Source organism: Cervus elaphus, chromosome 15 (assembly GCF_910594005.1).
Source record: "Cervus elaphus chromosome 15, mCerEla1.1, whole genome shotgun sequence".
Classification (NCBI taxonomy): Eukaryota; Metazoa; Chordata; class Mammalia; order Artiodactyla; family Cervidae; genus Cervus; species Cervus elaphus.
This window is the reverse complement of record NC_057829.1, coordinates 55,859,814-55,882,588: the sequence shown is the minus strand read 5'-3', so window position 1 is coordinate 55,882,588 and position 22,775 is coordinate 55,859,814. Positions and strand designations below refer to the sequence as shown.

General features: G+C 39.9%; 1 protein-coding gene across 2 annotated transcripts in view; it reads right to left on the bottom strand.

Moving 5' to 3' along the window:
• RPP30 (ribonuclease P/MRP subunit p30) overlaps positions 1 to 21,240 on the bottom strand; it is a 32,415-nt gene extending 11,175 nt beyond the window's left edge. Inside the window, exons 1-6 of one of the 2 annotated variants that reach the window (XM_043926268.1) lie at positions 21,108 to 21,240; positions 19,555 to 19,610; positions 18,955 to 19,011; positions 17,437 to 17,511; positions 14,251 to 14,322; positions 8,419 to 8,508 (exon numbers count right to left, since the gene is read on the bottom strand). In XM_043926268.1, the coding sequence (XP_043782203.1) occupies positions 8,419 to 8,508; positions 14,251 to 14,322; positions 17,437 to 17,511; positions 18,955 to 19,011; positions 19,555 to 19,610; positions 21,108 to 21,189 (432 nt within the window). In that variant the 5' untranslated portion in view covers positions 21,190 to 21,240. The remainder of the gene's footprint in view (positions 1 to 8,418; positions 8,509 to 14,250; positions 14,323 to 17,436; positions 17,512 to 18,954; positions 19,012 to 19,554; positions 19,611 to 21,107) is intronic. The other variant, XM_043926270.1, reaches the window with a different exon arrangement.
• Between the last annotated feature and the right edge of the window lie 1,535 nt (positions 21,241 to 22,775).

Genomic DNA, 22,775 nt, shown 5'->3' with positions numbered 1-22,775 from the left:
TGACCATGTGAAGACATGAGAGATACACAATAAAGACAGAGGCAGAAATCAGAGCTATGCAGCTGCAGGCCAACGACCACCAAAGACTGCCAGCAAATCACAAAAAGCTGGGAAGAGACAAAGGATCTCCCTAACTGGTCTCAGAGGGAGCATAACCCCATAATGTCTTGATTTCAGACTTCCAGTCTCCAGAACTGTGAGTTGATGCATTTCTATTAGTTTAAGCCTCCCCATTTGTGGTACTCTGTTATGATAACCCCAAGCAATTAATACACTAGGTCAGAGGGTAAAGCATGTATAATTTTGATAGTTGTTGCCAAATTAACCCTCCCTCATATGGATTGCTCCACTTTCACAATTACAATCAAAGCATGAGAATCCTTGCTTTCCCACAGCCTTACAACCATGTGTCATCAAACTTCTGGGTTTGTGCCAATCAGATAGGTGATTTTTGATGTGAATTTCTCTTAGCATGATGAATTTAAGCCTCTTTTCATATGTTAACAGCCTATTTGTATTTCCTTTCCTGTGAAATGTCTTTTTCATATTCTTAATCCATTTTTTTGGATTGAACATCTCTTTTTTAAGCTTATCAACTTCTGTATGCATGTTTAGTCACTCAGTCATGTCTGACTCTTTGCGATCCCATGGACTGTAGTCCGCCAAGGCTTCACTGTTCATGGGGATTTTCCAGGTAAGAATATTGGAGTGGGTTGCCATGCCCTTCTCCAGGGGGATCTTTCCCACCCAGGGATCAAACCCAGGTCTCCTGCATTGCAGGAGGATTCTTTACCATCTGAGCCACCAGGGAAGCCCTATCAACTTCTAGGAGCTCTTTATATATTAAAGAGACTAGTCATTTGTCTATGACATAAGTGAAACCATTTCCACAGTCTGTCATTTCTGATGGATTTTTTTTTTTTTTTTGGCCACACAGACATTTTTTGATACTGCCAAGTTTGCTGGCACTGCTCCAAAAGCACTAGATCCCTAAAGTACTTAACACATTTAGGTTCACAGTATCTGTGATGAAAAATAAAGTTTATAGAGCAGTCACACCCAACTCAAGGATATATGGAAAGATTCCTGGAACAATCTCATTGCTTCAGATACTATTTACTGGATTTCTCTCAGTGGGGACTAATTGGACGAAGAAGACAAATGGATTAGGGTTAGAGAAAATGCTGAAGGGAAAACTTCACAAAGAGAGCATAAAACATACAATCATTGAAAATAGCTCAAAAAACTTAAGTTGTTGTTGAATGGCAAAACACTGTTTAAAAAAAAAAATCAAAGGGAAGGTGAAGATAGGTGTTGCTTAAAGAAAATTCTTCTCAAAACCTGATTTCGTAAAGACTTTTTAAAGTATGAAATTACTCTGTGCTTAACAAAGAGCTCTGCTGTAATTTTAAATAGCATTTCCCAAGAGGAAAATGACAGCAGATTTAGAATCAAAGCTTGAGTACAAATCCCAAGTTAACCTTTGAGAGAGATGTGTACCTGTTGTGAGATGCAAGCTACCTGAGTCTCAATTATATCACCTGCATAATAGAATTCACATCTACCCCACCTTAAAGCTGCAGGCTGAGAGCAAGTGTGAGAGAGCTTAGACCTTAAAATGCTATTAGAGGTCATTTGGTTATCCAAGAAGAGGAGCTGAATTCAACTTTCTTGAAACCCAACTATAACAAGATAAAATGATTCTATTACAAGTTACTCAGACTTCAGAGGAGGTTTGTAGGAGATTCTAGAGGGAATTAACATAACTGAAATTATGGTGCCCTAAGCATGTGGTGAAGATACCAAGAGGGATGAAAACTGCTAAAAATTATTTATAAGGAATGCTTTGGTATGTCTTAGTTCCTGGGCCCTCCTTCATAATTGCAACCTTCTTTTACTTCTTTTTTTAAAGCTTTATTGAGGGATGATTGAAAAATATAATGTATATATTTAAAGTATATTATGTGATCATTTGATATACACATACGCTACATCAGGGGTCCCCAAGCCATGGACCAGTAGCAGTACATGGCCTGTTAGGAACCTGGTCACACAGCAGGAGATGAGAGGCGGGCGAAAGTGAAAACATCTATCCCCTCCCTCAAGCCCCGAGTCCATGGAAAAATTGTCTTCCAAGAAAACAGTCCTTGGTGCCAAAAAGGTTGGGGACCATTGCTCTACAGTGTAGAATGATTACCAAGATCAAGATAATTAACACAACCATCACCTGATGTAGTTAACATTTTTTTCCCCCTTTGGTGAGACTGCTTAGGATCATCTCTCAACTGCTTTTAAGTTACAATACTGGACTATTAACTACGGTCACCCATGCTGTTTATTAGAGCCTCGGAACTAGTTCTTTTTCTAAGTGAAAATCTGTACCCTTTGACTTAAAATCCCAACTTTCTGAGCTGATAATTCTCACATGCCTTATGGCCAGGAGGTCAAGACTAATGAATTAAATATCGTACTGATCCTTTTTTTTTTTTCACCAATCCATCCAAACTAAGATCTGTACCCAATACTGTGATCCTTATAAACCAAATCAACAACTTATCACAGTCAAAGACAAATTCATTCTAAGGGCCAAAAGAGCATGCAAGGACCAAGACTTAAGGCTAAATTGTTCCCCACATTCACTACATCTTCTGTATTTTCATGGGGAGTGTATTTCCATACTTTAAGCATACAAATCCAGAATAGGTATAATTATCAGGTATAAATAATATACACACATCTATGCAACTACTCTTTATTTACACTGTACAAGCTTGATAACTTTTATTGTATCAATATGCTTCTAGCTTTTAACTTAATTTTAGTTAATTTAACTTTTTTTTTTTTTAATTTAACTTTTAATTCCAGTTTCTCTTAAATGAAAAAGAGGTGAATGAAATTAACAGGGACTCTTCTGCTTCCTGACCAATTCACACCGCAGCCTACTTATACACTAGACGAAGACTAAAAATAAGACTGCACAGCCTTCCCTCCACTCCATCATCTAGTTTTTATTAAACAACATATGTAACATGTTCACACCAGATTTTAAAAAAAGCAGACACTGTGTTAAATACTGCATATCCGTCTCACTTGTCAAATTTTTACTTTTCAGAATTCTTACATTAAAAAATGTGGGAATGTGGCCAAAAATATCCATCAAAAAATAGTACCTTCCCGAACTTACAGATGGAATTGGAAGGTGGGCTGTCCTGGTGCATCTCCTCCTCATGCTGCCCCAGTGCCCCACTCCTCTCACTGTGGAGGCTGCCTGCAGAGCCCTGACAACCAGCTAAGGGTTAATGGCTTGCAGGATTTGCTTGTGTTCCCCAAGTTGTACCTTGACAATATGAAATTAGACGTATACTCGTTCAACTGAAAATTTTAGGGAGGACTCATTAAAGAGAAGGTATTGCGGTAATTAAGAAAAGACCATGACATGGTTGGTGCTTCCCAGAAGCTTACAATCTGGGTTGAACAGTAGGGCATGTTCATAAGAAACCAAGAGAAAGTCATCACCAAAGCTGCCACTGGGTAGCTTAGCACTGTTGTGGGATGAGAAGAATTAAGTGCCGTGAACTGCTGTCCATTCCATGGACTTGGCCTTAGCATCACATGCCACTGTCTCCTCCCAACCAAGAACACAGTATTGTATGTGGGTTTACTCAGGCAAAGTCATCTAAAAAATGGCCTTCCTTGTTCATCAGGGTGAAGAGAAAAGTAAAGAAGTTGAAAGTTCAAGAGCAACTTATGGGGGGTGCCATTTACATGTAAAGGGGAATGGCAAACTGAAGCCAGTAAAAAGCCTTGGCAAGCTTCTGGAGACAAAGCCTGCTCCCTCAGGGGAGGACACCACGTGAGGCCAGCAAGACTGTCATCACCTCAGGTACTCTGTTAGTCTGAGCTTTCAGCATGGTAGCTGGGGCACATTGGAGGTTTCATCTAATGGAAGCCAATCTGGTCTGTCCCAACCCCAGGTCTGAAGAGCTGTACAGCTTCTCCTTGACTTCATTTGACCATTTGTAAAAAGTGTTTACTCATTTATTCATAAGTACTGGCAAGAACACAGGCAAACAATGGTTTGAGCATGTTGTTAAATCTATGTTCAGTAGTATTCTCATTATTAATCAGCAAAGAGCTGTTTTATAGTTTTCCCTTTAAATATATAACTTTAAAATTTTGAATACTTTTCAAAATATTACTCCTGAATGCTTTAGTAGCATACCTTCGGGGTAGAACATAAGCCATCTTAAACTTTTTCCACACCGGATTCAATTTTTCCATACCATACAGATCAATTTTCTCCTCTTTACCGTCTCTGCCTATTCTCAGCATCAAGCCAACTCCTTAGCAGCAGAGAGAGAAACAAAAGATTCTCCAGAGACAAATGAATAGGGGAGTTACCTATCCTGAAAAAAAATCCATAAATTTTTAATTTGCCAATTCTGACGGGGCAGGTATGTAATCTAGACTGTTAAACCTTTTTCTCCTTCAACAGTGCTTTTTGAGAATGGGAATCACCTTCAGAAGCCTCTGTTCTAAAATAGCATCCTGACTCCTCCCAGGATCCGGCTGCCAATGCAAACAGTTGACAGACGTGCCAACCTTATAGCTCCCAAAGTGAAGCAATCTCACTTTCATGATCGAATAAGACTTATAAAAAGGTGTGACAGATGGAAGATAACGAGTAGAAGAAAATGAGAAATTATGTAGAAAGGTAACGAGAAAGATTCTATAGCAGAGGAAGGAGTACAACGCAGGATCACCCTCCTTGGTTATTACGAAAGTCATGCTGGATTTTTGTGTGAGCCAGCACACCTCAGTGCAGACTGTACCTGGGCACAGACCATGCCCGCCGTGCTTTCCACTGCCTGCCCTTCCTGCCCCTGCCACTGCCATCCCCTTTCCAGATTGCTGCTGCCATTCCCTCCTCCTTTCTGGGTTTCTCTGTTTCCTTAATATGCAATATGCAGACTGTAACTGTCCATTATTATTAGCTATCCTCTTAGGAAATGTCCTTCACACAGTTGAGTTTCTAAGGCCTTTCAAACACACCTTGGTAATTTACTAGTTTTTTTTTTTTTTTTTTCATTTATTTTTATTAGTTGGAGGCTAATTACTTCACAACATTGCAGTGGGTTTTGTCATACATTGACATGAATCAGCCATGGAGTTACATGTATTCCCCATCCCTATCCCCCCTCCCACCTCCCTCTCCACCCGATTCCTCTGGGTCTTCCCAGTGCACCAGGCCCGAGCACTTGTCTCATGCATCCCACCTGGTCTGGTGATCTGTTTCACTATAGATAATATACATGCTGTTCTCTCGAAACATCCCATGTCGCCTTCTCCCACAGAGTCCAAAAGTTTGTTCTGTACATCTGTGTCTCTTTTTCTGTTTTGCATATAGGGTTATCATTACCATCTTTCTAAATTCCATATGTATGTGCTAGTATGCTGTAATGTTCTTTATCTTTCTGGCTTACTTCACTCTGTATAATGGGCTCCAGTTTCATCCATTTCATTAGAACTGATTCAAATGAATTCTTTTTAACGGCCGAGTAATATTCCATGGTGTATATGTACCACAGCTTCCTTATCCATTCGTCTGCTGATGAGCATCTAGGTTGCTTCCATGTCCTGGCTATTATAAACAGTGCTGCGATGAACACTGGGGTGCACGTGTCTCTTTCAGATCTGGTTTCCTCGGTGTGTATGCCCAGAAGTGGGATTGCTGGGTCATATGGCAGTTCTATTTCCAGTTTTTTAAGAAATCTCCACACTGTTCTCCATAGTGGCTGTACTAGTTTGCATTCCCACCAACAGTGTAAGAGGGTTCCCTTTTCTCCACACCCTCTCCAGCATTTACTGCTTGTAGACTTTTGGATAGCAGCCATCCTGACTGGCATGTAATGGTACCTCATTGTGGTTTTGATTTGCATTTCTCTAATAATGAGTGATGTTGAGCATCTTTTCATGTGTTTGTTAGCCATCTGTATGTCTTCTTTGGAGAAATGTCTGTTTAGTTCTTTGGCCCATCTTTTGATTGGGTCATTTATTTTTCTGGAATTTAGCTTCAGGAGTTGCTTGTATATTTTTGAAATTAATCCTTTGTCTGTTTCTTCATTTGCTATTATTTTCTCCCAATCTGAGGGCTGTCTTTTCACCTTACTTATAGTTTCCTTTGTTGTGCAAACGCTTTTAAGTTTCATTAGGTCCCATTTGTTTATTTTTGCTTTTATTTCCAATATTCTGGGAGGTGGGTCATAGAGGATCTTGCTGTGATTTATGTCGGAGAGTGTTTTGCCTATGTTCTCCTCTAGGAGTTTTATAGTTTCTGGTCTTATATCTAGATCTTTAATCCATTTTGAGTTTATTTTTGTGTATGGTGTTAGAAAGTGTTCTAGTTTCATTCTTTTACAAGTGGTTGACCAGTTTTCCCAGCACCACTTGTTAAAGAGGTTTTCTTTTTTCCATTGTATATTCTTGCCTCCTTTGTCGAAGATAAGGTGTCCATAGGTTCGTGGATTTATCTCTGGGCTTTCTATTCTGTTCCACTGATCTATATTTCTTTTTTTTTTTTTTTTTTTTAATTTTTTTATTAGTTGGAGGCTAATTACTTCACAACATTTCAGTGGGTTTTGTCATACATTGATATGAATCAGCCATAGATTTACACTTATTCCCCATCCCGATCCCCCCTCCCACCTCCCTCTTCACCCGACTCCTCTGGGTCTTCCCAGTGCACCAGGCCTGAGCACTTGTCTCATGCATCCAACCTGGGCTGGTGATCTGTTTCACCATAGATAGTATACATGCTGTTCTTTTGAAACATCCCACCCTCACATTCTCCCACAGAGTTCAAAAGTCTGTTCTGTATTTCTGTGTCTCTTTTTCTGTTTTGCATATAGGGTTATCATTACCATCTTTCTAAATTCCATATATATGTGTTAGTATGCTGTAATGTTCTTTATCTTTCTGGCTTACTTCACTCTGTATAATGGGCTCCAGTTTCATCCATCTCATTAGGACTGATTCAAATGAATTCTTTTTGACAGCTGAGTAATATTCCATGGTGTATATGTACCACAGCTTCCTTATCCATTCATCTGCTGATGGGCATCTAGGTTGCTTCCATGTCCTGGCTATTATAAACAGTGCTGCAATGAACATTGGGGTGCACGTGTCTCTTTCAGATCTGGTTTCCTCAGTGTGTATGCCCAAAAGTGGGATTGCTGGGTCATATGGCAGTTCTATTTCCAGTTTTTTAAGGAATCTCCACACTGTTTTCCATAGTGGCTGTACTAGTTTGCATTCCCACCAACAGTGTAAGAGGGTTCCCTTTTCTCCACACCCTCTCCAGCATTTATTGCTTGTAGACTTTTGGATAGCAGCCATCCTGACTGGCGTGTAATGGTACCTCATTGTGGTTTTGATTTGCATTTCTCTAATAATGAGTGATGTTGAGCACCTTTTCATGTGTTTGTTAGCCATCTGTATGTCTTCTTTGGAGAAATGTCTGTTTAGTTCTTTGGCCCATTTTTTGATTGGGTCATTTATTTTTCTGGAATTGAGCTTCAGGAGTTGCTTGTATATTTTTGAGATTAATCCTTTGTCTGTTTCTTCATTTGCTATTATTTTCTCCCAATCTGACGGCTGTCTTTTCACCTTACTTATAGTTTCCTTTGTAGTGCAAAAGCTTTTAAGTTTCATTAGATCCCATTTGTTTAGTTTTGCTTTTATTTCCAATATTCTGGGAGGTGGGTCATAGAGGATCTTGCTGTGATTTATGTCGGAGAGTGTTTTGCCTATGTTCTCCTCTAGGAGTTTTATAGTTTCTGGTCTTACATTTAGATCTTTAATCCATTTTGAGTTTATTTTTGTGTATGGTGTTAGAAAGTGTTCTAGTTTCATTCTTTTACAAGTGGTTGACCAGTTTTCCCAGCACCACTTGTTAAAGAGGTTGTCTTTTTTCCATTGTATATCCTTGCCTCCTTTGTCAAAGATAAGGTGTCCATAGGTTCGTGGATTTATCTCTGGGCTTTCTATTCTGTTCCATTGATCTATATTTCTGTCTTTGTGCCAGTACCATACTGTCTTGATGACTGTGGCTTTGTAGTAGAGTCTGAAGTCAGGCAGGTTGATTCCTCCAGTTCCATTCCTCTTTCTCAAGATTACTTTGGCTATTCGAGGTTTTTTGTATTTCCATACAAATTGTGAAATTATTTGTTTTACTAGTTATTTTTTATATTAAACTCTTTTTCAGCCTTTAGTCAGCTTGCACAAAAAAATCCTTTAAGTTGTCTATTTATTACTAGCCTTTGATTTTTCCCCTCTAAAAACAGCGGTTTCCTCTGCCCCTTTCCCAGCATGTTAATGCACTTCTAGAGAGACACATAGAGAACAAAGTGTGACACTTACCACATTAATAGGGGGTCTTTTGAAATAAAATGGTAGCTTCTCTGTTACAGTTATGCAGACTAAATCCACATCTAAATGTGTACAAGCAACCTGTCAAGAAGAAAACACAAGTAAAACCAAAAGCAAAACTGGCACATCTTAAGAATGGGGTAGGTCAAACATGCCATAAAGAAATGTAAATAGATACGGCTCACTCAACAGACACTGTAGGGTTCTGTGTTCAAATGCATCCGTCCTTTTGCAAAGCCAACGGTTGGCCACTCACATTTGGTTTGAATGGTTTAGCTGTAATCCAGCTGAAGTAGGGTGATATGTCTATAGAAATCTCAACAGACATGGTCCAGAGACCCTCTAATCCACAGTCAGCTACACAAGGAGAGGTTGCTAAGAGAGGCTCAATTTCTGGAAGGTTACTTCAGACTGTTCCAGAAAAAGGAAACTGTTCTGATACCAAGAAAAAAAAGTTAAAAGGAATGTATGCATGGTCCACCTTCTCCAGAAATTATTTATTTTTGTGCCAGCAATTTTCCCACGTCTATGATCCGATCAGTCTACTGAGTGGTCAAAGAAACCTTACATGGCACTACCAACAGCATTTTGTTCAAACGTTAATAGAAACAAAGCATCTCCACAAATGGTCAAAGGAGAACTGCTGTAAATCAAATGATTCTGAATGCATTTTTTTTTCCAACTGTTAATTTCTCTTTCCTTTCTTCTCATTTTTGGTATTACCTGTTGACACTCTGCATTTACTTCCAAAAGAGATCTGAAACTGCTAATAAAAAAATACATGCAAGACAAAATAAATAGATAAGGAAATGAGGATAAAAGGAAGAACAGGGAAGGAAAATAAAGCTGAGGAGCAGTTACTAGCTTAAACGTGCAGGCCAGAAGCTGCACATCCAGCTCTCATTTTGCCATTATTTGATTTACAGAGATAAAAAGAACTGGCTCTTCCCTACTATGACAAAAAATAAGCCTCATTATCAATGCTGGTATAGTCAGGCTTGATGAACAAATTCAAGCTGCCATGGGGGCTGTGCTGCCAATCTAGCATCAGTGGCAATGACCAAGAGAAACAGGTCGAGAGGGGGTGACAACGTCCTGTAGGTAGGCTCGACCTTCCGCAATGACAGGACTGTCACATCTTCTACTTTTTCTTCAGAGTCCCTGCTCCACTCATTGTTACCCCACCTCAGGGTTCCAGGGAGCAGGGAGTGATCGGAGGCTGCCTGGCTTTAAGACTGTCACAGTAACTTAGTAAGCCTGGGAAGTAATGCTGCTCTGGAAGACACCCGGCTCATAAAGGACCTGTCCTATCCCAACTGCTACAGCTGTCTAACTCATAAAAGTCATTGAAAATTTGCTAAGAATGGATGAGAAAACCTCTGAATAGCAGGTGAAACTAAAACAAATTCAGCTTCTGTTTGCCATTTTTACACTATCAGGTTGGCAAAGATCATAAAGTTTAGTAATATACGGGTGACACAAGAACAAACAGGGACTCACAGGGGTTTTAAATCAGTACTGTCTTGAAAAGCATTTCAGCAATAGGTATCAAGATTTTACACGCACACATCAGCAAATTTCACCTATAGGAAAGTATCCTATAGAGACCAGAAGTGTATTCTATAGCTCTATACCCTACAAATGCTTCAGGATATTAGTCAAAGAACATTTGCTGCAGTACCAATCACAAAAGACAAGACACAACTAAACATTCCTCAATTTTACCTAAAAAAACAGGGTTGCTTTACACAATAGAATACGCTGACTCTTTACATGCAATGAGGTACCTCTCTAATGGATATTATGGAACCATCACCAAGATACACTGTCAGATGAACAAAGCAAGATGTCCGGAAGGAAGGCAGGAAAGAGGGAGAGGGGAATGAAGAAGGACTGGGTAAAAATACTTCTGAAAAGAAACCTAAGAACTTCTGGCTGTGGTTGCCTCTAAAGAAATGGCACAAGGCGTTTTAGTAGGAGGATGGTGTACTTTTCAGTGTATACCTCTTTGCACTCTTTGAATTTATTATTATAAGTACAAATTATTTTTCATTTCAAAAAGCTGATTCATTTCTTAAAAGCCTGTAAAAACATTCTTCCCCAGAGTAAAGCTAAATTAGGTTACTTGCTTATGTATTGCTCTTTTTTCCCCAGGGTTAATTAAAAAAAAATCCCTTGTGTTGGTTTAAATACACACATTATAATAAATTTTCAGTTACAAAGGACAGCTTTACTTGGCACCTTAGACTTAAAATGTCTCAAACCGAATTCTTTTGTTATTTAGCTATTAATCCAAATGTTCAACTGATACACTTAGGTAACTATAAAATAAGAGTTAATGGTCACATTATAATGAAATACTTTCTAAATCATTAAAAATGATTACATTATGTCCAAATACTTGTGATTAAGAATTTGATTATAGTGGCTTTGGCAGGTTGTATATGAATTCATATTAACTGTTCTTAATCTTCCTCTGGCCAAGGACTCCTATGAGGACTTAAGGAAGGTATTCCTCAAATGGTACATACACTTATCTTTGACTTTATGGAACAAAGAGAATAAGAGGGAGAAGGTTCAGTCTCCCCAAATCCTTCATGGATGTCAGGTTGGTACATCCTGGTGTTTTACACAAGGGAGAGCCAGGCTTGCCAGTGAAAAGAGATGCCCATAAATGGATCCTCCCAACCTAACCCGTGTTAAAAAAAAAAACCCTCCCCTGAAGAATTTGCTTAAAATGGAGATTACCAGGCCCTACTCCCAGCAATCAATTCAGTAAGCAGCGTCTAATCACCTGCATTTTAACAAATCTTCATGGCAAATCTGACACCGGTGCAGCCAGACCACACCTTAAAAGGAGCCTGGAAAGATCCGCCCTTTCAGTAGCCTCAGGTGTTAATACAATAATGCTCTGCAAAGGGTAAGGCATGGAAGGTAAGGAAGGAAGCAGGAAGAAAAGAGAACTTCAGTTTTCACTTATTTTTAATTCCTCTCTTAAAATATTTTGTTCAGCGTGTGTATATTATTTCATAAAGCACACTGATATAATGGAGCATGCAAATAATTTGAAATAAAATAAACACACACATATTGGGGATATAGGACCAGTACTTTTTCAAATTGATATAGTATACACTCAAAGTAGATTGGAGGCCGCTGGACTAAACAGCCTGAATTCTCCTCACCCTGTCCAGTCCTAAATGGGAATAACAATGAGAAAGAATATGAAGAAGAATATATATATGTATAATTGATTCACTATGCTTCACAGCAGAAATTAACACAATAATCAACTATACATCAATAAAATTTAAAAAAAATCCTAAATGGGAATAACCAAATCAGAAGCTCCTGAAACTTCTATGTAACTCCCTCTTGCCACATTCCACAGCCACCCACAAACAAGAAGCCGTGGCCAATGGACTCAGCTTACAACCTTTCATCTTTGCCTTATTCCCTGGGGTAATTATGGAGGAAGAGGGTTTATCTATGAGATATCTTTCAGATACTCTGAGTGGAAACTAGTATGTTAATTCCCATGGAATTATTTAAGGTGGTTAGATTTCACACTACTAATTGTTAACATGTGTTTAGGAATGCTTTTATGACTCATTTTAGAGACCTTAGTTTTAGAATATCCTATCTACAGAGATATTTGCCTACATTCTAAATAATCTACTTACCAAACAAATAAAATCACTTAATAGAACATAACCTGTTAAGCAACAAATTGCTTGCATTTGACCCAATTTCAAGCTTTACATTAAAAGAAAAATCTTTTTAAATGGATTTTCTATCGAAAACAAGGAGTGCCAACTTCAACTGAATCTTAAAGAATGGGTAAGATATGGAAAAATGTTCTGATTTTAAAAGCTGTTTTTTCTACAGTCAATTCCAAACAAATACTCTGCCAGTTATTTATAGCTTTTATCCATCTTCCAGAATATTTCTGATTCCTCCACCCACCATCATGAATTACGTGTTCATACCTCTGACCTAAAATTTGAGAATAATCTGAGGAAAACAGTAAGATAAATTCACTGAATCAAATATATAATGCAGTCTAAAACCCTACTCCTAGTTCTGCGACATGCTACCTGAGGTTTAGAGCAAATCATTTAGCCTGAGTTTCAATTTTCTCGTCTACAAAATGGGGATAATAATAAGCATCCATCTCAATTACTCCCTGGGCTGTTGTTTTCTCTAATCACATAAATGGCTATGGAAATGTACGATGTATACTCTTCAAAATCAATTCAAAACACAAGAGTGCAATAAAAAATTAGGGACACTACCAACTTTTAGTCTACATTATAACTGAGTTGTTAATATTTAATAAAAAAACTAAGTTGTTATTTAACAAATCTGGACATATCCATGTTTCTCTTAAGGGTTTCCACACTGAATCAGAATCCCATATGGAACTTAAAAAAACAAATACCCAAGCTCAACCCCAAACCTACCTAATCAGAATCTCCCATGGTGGAGAGCTGAGCCTGACTGATTTTAAAAGGTTCCACAGGGGTCTCTGATGCCTAAGAGCCACTCGATCCCACTTCCCTTTTTTCTGAAATGAAATTCTAGAGAATTACGATAACTGAGCATTTAGAAAAGGAGTCACCAAAAAAGTGGAATTCATTGCCTACTTGTGCTGTTTCCCTGCATGAATATAAACAATAAAAATTGTGAGTGTACCTCAAAAACTAAATTTATAACATACAAGTCTCCTTAGTCAACAGCTCCATCTACTGGAATAAACTTAGGGAAAATCTTATAATTTTAGAACAGACTACTTAAAAATCGATTATGCTGTAAAATTAAAACATCAAAGACCAGCTCCTTAATATCGCTTTATTGGATACACTTTGGGTAGATGGCTATTTTCTTGAACCTAGACAAAGTCAACATTCCGAAATTTCTAAAAGCAGCTATATCTCACTTTACACAGTAAAACATATTCCTGAAAAACTATTGTTACAGTTGATTTCTTTCTTCCTGTGATCACTAACAACGCCCAGTGTGTTCTGTCTCAAGCTGAGAAAATGAGCACATACATTAAACAACTTTCCCTCCTAAAAAGTCACAGAAAAGGCCATTTGAAAAGGACAAAAGAAATTCATAAAGGTTCTCTTAAACAAAAAGGAATAGTACCAGCAGATAGTTGATTCTCAAGGATTTCTAGAAGACCATGATCATGCTAGCATATGGACCATACCTCAGAGCAAAGAAGCTAAGCAGAGAAGGATCTTTTATGCCACAGTAGAATCTTGTGCCGTTCTTCTGTAACAGGTAGCAGCAAATAGCAAGGACAGAAACTGAAGTGGTAAAGAATCCACTTGCTAATGCAGGAGACTCAGGTTTGATCCCTGATATAGGAAGATCCCACGTGCCATGGGGCAACTAAACCTGACAGCCACAACTACCGAGGCTTACTTGCCCTAGAGTTCCACAACAAGAGAAGTCACCTAAAAGAGAAGCCCATGCAATACAATAAAAAGCAGCCCTCTGCCCCACAATTAGAGAAAAGTCTGCACAGCAAAGAAGACCCAGCACAGCCATAAGTAAAAAAATAAACAAAATTATTTTTTTTTAAAAAGAGAAAGACTTGATGGACTCTCTTAATATCAGCCCATCAAATATATAGCAGAACGAAACAAAACAAAATATGCCACCCAAATACACCCTCAGGCAGTTCCAGGACTCCACGCATAAATGAGAAATCCTCAGTGTTTCCAGATGAGATGAAACAGGTCATCTACAAAGGTACAACATCAGACTTCTTACGTAAAATAATGAGTACTATTTTCTTTTATTGTTACTTACATGAAAAAGTTTTTCTGTCTTTGGAAAAACTGCAACAATATCATACAGCCGGACTCTTGAAGAAGTTGCTCTCTAGTAAAATGAAAAGAATGTTACTGTACAGTAACAACACAACAACAAGTGCATGTGGGAGTCTGACTAGTGTCCCGGCTGCACTTACATTTCAATCTTGTAATATTTATAATATGCCACTGACATTTTTTGCTTTGCTTTGTATGTCAACAGAAAAACTTTCTCAGCACGTAAGACTCTAGCTATCAACATCCATCTCACCAATCATCTCTCCTTCCTTCCCACACTGTCATGCTTTACCTGTATATCAAACATTTCGTTTGCGACACAAAAATCAAATTAGACAGCTCCTGCTCTTATAAGCTAGTGGAGGAGCTTGCCAGAAATTTACTGAGCACCTGCTATGTGTAGGGCACTAGGGATACAAAATCATCTAAGGCATATGTCTGCTTTCAGTGGAGCTTATCATTTTTTGGTGAGACGAGAAATACACATGACTAAGTATGATGTCATTAGGTTCACAATGAGAATACTGTTAAATACAAATTAAACTGCTTTCAAGAGAACAGCATCAAAACATGTGTATTATCTAGGGTGAAACAGATCACCAGCCCAGGTTGGATACATGAGACAAGTGCTTGGGCCTGGTGCACTGGGAAGACCCAGAGGGAGCGGGTAGAGAGGGAGGTGGGAGGGGGTATCGGGATGGGGAATACATGTAAATCCATGGCTAATTCAAGTCAATGTATGACAAAACCCACTGCAATACTGTAAAGTGATTAGCCTCCAACTAATAAAAATAAATGAAAAAAAAATTAAAAAAAATAAAGAAAATAACCAAGAGTCCTCTGACAGAAGGAGAGAGATTTATCAGTTAAAGATGGTTTATAAAAGAAAGTTTCAAACTGATACTGCATGTGTATGCATGTGAAAAGGCTGAAAAGATACATACTCAAGTATATAATCACTGAATGATGAGATAATATATGCTATTTCTTCTTTCCCTTTGGCACCTTTAAATTTTTTACCTCTTATTCTTTAAAAAGAAAAAGCATGATAAAAACTAAAGGAGGAAACAGAATCGTTGAAGAGATGGAGCAGGTACTGTGCTTGAGCAGCTAAGCGAACCCACTGGGGAGATGCATGCCAAGACAGGGCAGGTTCTAGATCTCAGAAAAAGTCAGGATCTAGTACTCTTTGTCCTCTGCTTGACACTCCCACTTGGGATAGGGACTGATAGGGGCCACCAGGATGTTCATGGTAACAAGAGAAAAATCAAAGTCTGTGACCATAAAAAGTCAACTCTGTCTCCCCAGGCTTAGAGAACCAGAATGCAGCCTGAAGCTATGAAAAAACCCAAAATTTGGTTTTTCATAATTTCTTTAGCAATGTTAATTGTTAGAAAGGAGGCCAGCCCTTCCTTGATTACTCCTTTTCTATGAGAGAGGAGGCCATTCCAGCTAATGATGAAACAGCTCAGGTTCTCAGAGATCTCACTTTCTCCCTCACCGGTTCTTCACATCAGCACCAGCTATTTGCAAGTCTCCATTTGACAAACAAAATCTAGACAGCAGGTTCTCACCAGCTCCCAAGCCTTCTGTTCCTCCATGGAGTCAAGTTTCTTAAGCAAAGTTAGCAGCAGACACTGGCTGTATTTTCTCATAGCCCAATCATTTCCACGGAAATGGCTTTTCGTAAGGCAACCAATGACCACCATGTCATTAGGGAACTTGCCTGTCCAAGACATGTTTTAGCCCTTCTCCTACTTGACTGAGCACTCAGGCACGCCGATGTTGCTCACCCTTCTCATGTTCCTCATTGTCCACCTACTCCTCAGATGGCCTGTCTCAGTCTCCCATCCTAGCTCACTCTCTACTCCACCACTGAATATAGATGTTCCCCAGGATTCTGTCCTAGACGTTCTCCCCCCACATTATACTTTGACCGGGGAGTCTCATCCATTCTCATGAGTACAATTACTCTCTACAAGACGACCACTTCCAAACGAGTATCTTGAATTGGGGTCCTTCTTCTGAGGGCCACATCCTTCTTTTCCAACTACTCATTTGACAAGCTCCACTTGAACTCTTGTGGCTTCCCTAGTGGCTCAGTCAGTAAACAGTCTGCCTGCAATGCAGGAGACCTTGGTTTGATCCCTGGGTTGGGAAGATCCCCTGGAGAAGGAAATGGCAATCCACTCCAGTATTCTTGCCTGGAGAATTCCATGGACTGAGGAACCTGGTGGGCTACAGTCCATGGGGGTCACAAAGAGTTGGACATGATTGTGACTTTCTTTTCACTGGAACTGTTACAATAACCTACTGTGTCTGAAACATGATGATCGACACTTACTTCTCTTTGTATGTTTCATCTCAGGAAATGGTACCATCTAGTTATCTGGCTGCTCAGGCCAAAGCAGGGAGTCACCACCTTCGATCCCATCAACATCAAATCCTGTCAATCTTCCCTCCCCCACCTTTATCCCTTTATCAAATCCCTTCCTTTATCCTGTTTGATCCATTCTCTATAATGCAAATCTCATAAGTATACTCCCTTAGTTAAAACCTTCAAAGGCTTCTTCTAATTGCTCACCCAGACCTACCTTTCTAACATCATCCTAGGTTAGGCAGCTCATCAGGCTCAACTCAACTGGCATTTCATTTCCCACCATGCACCATGTTTTTTTGGGATTCAGAACCTTGCATAATTTATCCTGTCTGTGGGAACATCCCCTCCCTATCTGGCACCAATAACATTCACTGATTTGTATGGCCACAGTCTGAACATCAGCTTCCTCAGGTTGGCCTCCTGTTACACACTCCCAGAACATTCCTTATTTACTATCTCCCATTTTTAAACATTCTTCCCATTTTCCAAAGGATAATGTCTGTATTATTCATAGCAACATCACTAGTACTCTATGTCTGGGTCATGTAAGTTCAATGAAGACCAGTTGCTGGAATACTCTTTAAATCTTTAAAAAGTTTAATCCTTATACATGCGTCATGAATAGAAGAGACTCTATTATACCATGTGAATTCTGAGCTAAGGAGAGCAGTCAAGTGTCATATACTGGGGGTTGGGGAAGATCTAAGAATGAGATGACTTGAAAAGCAAGTGTTCAACATTAATCAATACAACTTACAAGACCAAGAGAGAAGAAAAACAACTTACCAAAACATTACAGTGTGATGGATCCGAAACAATAATTGTTAGTCTAGTTAAAATTTTAATCGGTTTTGATTTTCCCTATAATAAAGAAAGCACAAAATACAGATGACTGATTTTCCTCCTTACCAGTGGAAAGTATTCATTAAAAGGTACTAACAATAAGGAATAGTGAAGATCAGTAAAACCTAGCCCTAACTCTCAAGGAATTTATAATCTATTTGTTTTATTTTGTTGTGCTTCACTGATATTGCTTTTGTTTTTTTTCAAAACTGAAGATTGGTGGCAACCTTGTATTGAACAAGTCTATTATAATACGTCATTTTCCAACAGCATTTGCTCACTCATGTCTCTGAGTCACATTTTCGTTATTCTCCCAACATTTCACACTTTTTCAAGATTACCATATTTGTTATGGGGATCTGTGATTACTGATTTTGCCTAAGTCCTAATCACTAGACTGCCAGGGAATTCCCTGATCTCTGATGATACTATTGTAATTGTTTTCAGTGTCAAAAACCACATACTATAAGACATTGAACTTAATCAATTGTTGAAATAACAACAAAGGATTAAGAATATTACATAAACTTTTAGTTAATAAAGCAGTGGCAGGGTATGAGAGGACTCACTCCAATTTTGAAAGAAGATTTACTGTGGGTAAAATACTATCAAACAGCATTGCATGCTACAGAGAAATTGTACTGAAAGGAAGCAAATTCATGCAGCAAATTCATTGTTGTCTTTATTTTAAGAAATTACCACAGCCACCCCAGTCTTCAGCAACCACCACCCTTATCACTCAGCAGCCTTCAGCATCAATGTAAGACCCTCCACTGGCAAAAAGATTATAACTTACTGAAGACTCAGATAATGGTGAGCATTTTTAAGCAGTAAAATATTTTAAAATTAAGATAATCATTGTGTTTTTTTTGATATAATGCTGCTGCTGCGAAGTCGCTTCAGTCGTGTCTGACTATGTGTGACCCCAAAGATGGCAGCCCACCAAGCTCCACCATCCCTGGGATGCTCCAGGCAAGAATACTGGAGTGGGTTGCCATCTCCTTCTCCAATGCATGAAAGTGAAAAGTGAAGGTAAAGTTGCTCAGTCGTGTCCGACTCCCAGCGAACCCATGGACTGCAGCCCACCAGGCTCCTCCATCCATGGGATTTTCCAGGCAAGAATACTGAAGTGGGGTGCCATTGCCTTCTCCGACACATAACGCTACTGCACACTTAATGAACAATGTAAGCATAAATTTAACATAAATCAGGAAACCAAAACATTCATGTGACTTGCTTTAATGTGGTAGCCTGGAACCAGACTCACAGTATCCCTGAGGTATACCTGTATAGCTAGAGAAAAAGAGATGTACATAATGTTTCATGGAAACACTAAGTCTTCATGGAAAGGTAAGACTAATAGACAAAGGAAGGGGCAGTGCAGGTTAGAGAACCATATATATGACTGGGAATGTCTGAACTGGATGAGTACGTATTACGTTTCTTAAACAAAGCACTTACCTGTACAATTGGCAAAGTTGTAAAGAGTTCAGAAACAGCTACTGGTTTGTCAATTTCCTACGACAAATAAAGAGTAATTTTTTAAAAAGCTAATTTCTAGCATGCAGAAACACTAAATAAGTTGTGTGTATGTGCACGTGTGTGTTTTCTAATGAAGAAAGTTGAAGCCGAGTAGGAGCTGAGAACACCAATGGAAAGGAAGGATGAACAACAGTTTTTTAGAATGAAACAATCTGTAAGGAACAGTTGTTGACCTAAGGAGAGATACACATATTTACTAGTATGTTTGGAAGGGAAATCAATCAGTAATGAGTCCATGACAGTAAAATAAAAAGGATTAATTATTGTGATTACAGTTTAAACAACAACAATGCACTTTTTAAAAAGTTACTTAATTTAACATCAAATCGACTTTAAGAATCTTTACATCATACCCCAGCACTTCACAAAAAAGTTATCATCTGCACAGGTATGTATCAGCTCAACTATTGACATATAAAATAATGCACAAAGAGTGCTCATCTGTAGCTTCCATATTACCAATACACACAAAATAATTATAACTGCTGGTTATTATTAATGTCAGAAATTCTATTTTACCTGTTTCTTTTCCTTAAATTCAACAACATGATTGATGGCAACCACTGAATAGCCCACTGAAAAGAAAAATTGAACATTTGTGTCAAATACAACGACCTCTTTTCCACATGAGCTCATATCGATTCACGTCAAGACTACAAGGTAGAAGAATGGTCATGAGTATGGACTCTGGAGTCAGATCTGCCTGTTCTCAAACCTAAACATTACCACTTAAAAGTTACTTAAGCTTAAGTTTCAGGTTCTTATCTGCCAAATGGTGATAATACCAGGATTCATCTCATACAACTCTCATGAGAATTAAATGAGATAACACACACTGGATGTTTCAGAACAGTGCCTGGCACAGACACAGGGCTTTGTTTGACTTTGGCGATGTATTATCAGCATGATAACAAAGACCCTTATCTTTGCCTATCTCCTTTCAACCATCATTCTTTTTCGTGCCCCTATGTTCATTTTCATCTCATCAAATTTATACTTTTTTCACTATCAACTTCATTCTTACTTTTGTTGTTGTTATTGTTTTTCGCTTTTTACCCTTTCTACTTCTTCAGAGACCTTTTTGCTAAGGAGAAACAGGATGACCATTCATTCACACCAATGTCCACGTTCTCCTTTGAGCTACCCACCAAGAGACTGAGAACTCTCTGAAGCCAGGGCCTGGCTTTATCAGCCTCAACACAGCACTGCTCTGGACACGTGGACTATCAAAAATATGTTTAAATCATGACTCCAATCTTTAGGCTATTTAAACACCAACGGTGACGACAGGATATTCATATTAAAAGATAACGCATATTAAGGCCAAAATAGTGGTCTCCCCCTCATCAGTTTGCCCAAGGTCCTTTTCTTCCTCTCTCAAATATTTACTGAGCATCCATTACTTAACAGACCCTGAAGAAACCTCTTTTATTTTGAAACCCTTCTATCCCCACTTAGCAGTTGTGATTCACTTCAGTAATTAAGATGAGGGCTTACTTCTCACGGCTTTTGTTTCCCCTGGATTCAAACAGGAGTAGCATTCTAGCCATTCTGCTCTCCTCCCACCCTCCTACTAAGTCCTCCGCCCCCACTTACTCTCCGTGTAAATAACATTCCAACACTCGGAACCACATGTCCCCCTCCCCATTCTCGGGGCCCCCACAGTACTCCCCATCTCTGCATCAGTTTCCCGCATTTGACAGTATCAGGACAATGTCAAGAGACGCAGGAAGGGGCGATACGTTTTCATCGGTGTAGGTGTACACTTGGGAGCCTTGTTTTCTGCTATCCATCAGCTGTGGGGCCCATGCAAATCCCCCGCCATGTCAGGGCCTCAGTTTCCTCAATTCGCAAGACAGAAGGAGCTGGACTGGGTAACATCTCCCCAATGCTTTCGAGTTTCCCGCGCCTGGGGTCAAAGCAACACCGCAGGGGCATCAGTTTCCAGGGACACGCCAGAGGCCCCAGGACACCTGAACTAGGCCCGCCGGGTCCTTCCAGAGCATGGCTCGACAGCCTAGGGACAGCGAGACAGCGCAGGCACGGCGGCCCGCGAAGCCCGGGCGACTCACGGTGAGCAGCGTTCTCCACGAGCCCGCGCAGCGCCTTCAGGTCAGAACCCGCCCGCAGGTCCAAATCGGCAAACGCCGCCATGCCGAAGTCACGTGAGCGCGGGCGCCGGCGCAGCCTCTGGGCCCCGCCTCCTCGGGCATGCCGGGAATTGCAGTTCACCGGCTCGGTCAGCCCCGCCCTCTCGTGGTCTGCGGTTCTCAGGCTCCTTTCTCGCCCTCAAGTACCAGCAGAAGTTAGCATGTGATTAGCAGCCCTGCTTCAGTCCTTCGTCTTCTTTCAAATGAGAATGTTTGGTATCTCCTGGCGTGGGGGTGTCGGAGTTCACATCTCCCACCCTTCATCCTTGGAAATAATGTAGAAAGTGATTCTTTTAAAACGGACATATACACCATTAATTGAGCGCCTACTTGAACCAAAAATCCTTTTGCCAAGGGCTGGAAATGCTTTAAAAGTAGTAGGGAACTTGTTCTTTTTTTTTCCCCGTTAAAGGCCATTCTGTTGTTTAAAATGGACTTAACGGGAAATGGGGAAACTGACCTAAAAGCGAATTGCTAGGGGGAAAGGTCTTTTTCCTCTGTCTGAACTGGGCGTTCACAGCGCGCTACTTCCTTACACTCAACATCCTCAGCCACCAGATGGCAGGGTTCTCTCTAGGATGAGAGGTTAGCCCCATCACTGGTTTAGCCAAAAACTGGTTAGACAAGAGAGGGATGTAATTGAAATAAGAAGAAATGTACAATCAAATCCCACACAATTGATATTTCCACATTTTTGAACTTCGTGTAAGTGAACTCTTCTTAAATATTGATCAATGATCCAAGAACATAAGACTGTGAAACTATAGTTGACATCAGATGACATCATGTGGTTTGATGGCATCACGGACTCCATGGGCATGAACTTGAGCAAACGCTGGAAGACACTGGAGGACAGAGAAGCCTGGCATGCTGTAGTCCATGGGGTCACAAAGAGTTGGACATGGCTTAACAACTCAATAACAACAGCAATAGTTAACATCAGTGCTTTTTCAAACGAGCTGTGATGAAGGGCCTGGTTACTCCTCCCACCCCCACCCAGTTGTTCTAGGACCCATTCCTGTTTCCTCCTGCATGACCAATAGATAAATCTGTCCTCAAAAGTTTGATCTAACATCTGAACTTCTCTGTACTCGACTGAATAAGAAGAGTCCAAGGGACTTGGGTATCCGGATAAGGCTTAATGGGTGTGAAAATTTCTAATCAGTTCCAATTTCTGTGCTAACTTACCACAGAGAGTACACAGACGATCTCTAGCCTGTAGGCCACATCTTGACTTGTATTCCTCTCGTGATTTTTTCCTTGGGCTCAGAAGAGAATTTCAAGAGGGATCTGCCCCATCTTATTGTTGTTCAGTCACTAAGTCATGTCTGATTTTTTGCCGCACCATGGACTGCAGCACACCAGGATCCCCTGTCCTTCACTGTCTCTTGAAAGTGAAAGTGTAAGTTGCTCAGTCCTGACTGACTCTTTGCGACCCCATGAACTATAACCCACCAGGCTCCTCTGTCCATGGAATTCTCCAGGCAAGAATACTGGAGTGGGTTGCCATTTCCTTCTCCAGGGGATCTTCCTGATTCAAGGATGGAACCCAAGTCTCCTGCACTGCAGGCAGACTCAAATTCATGTCCA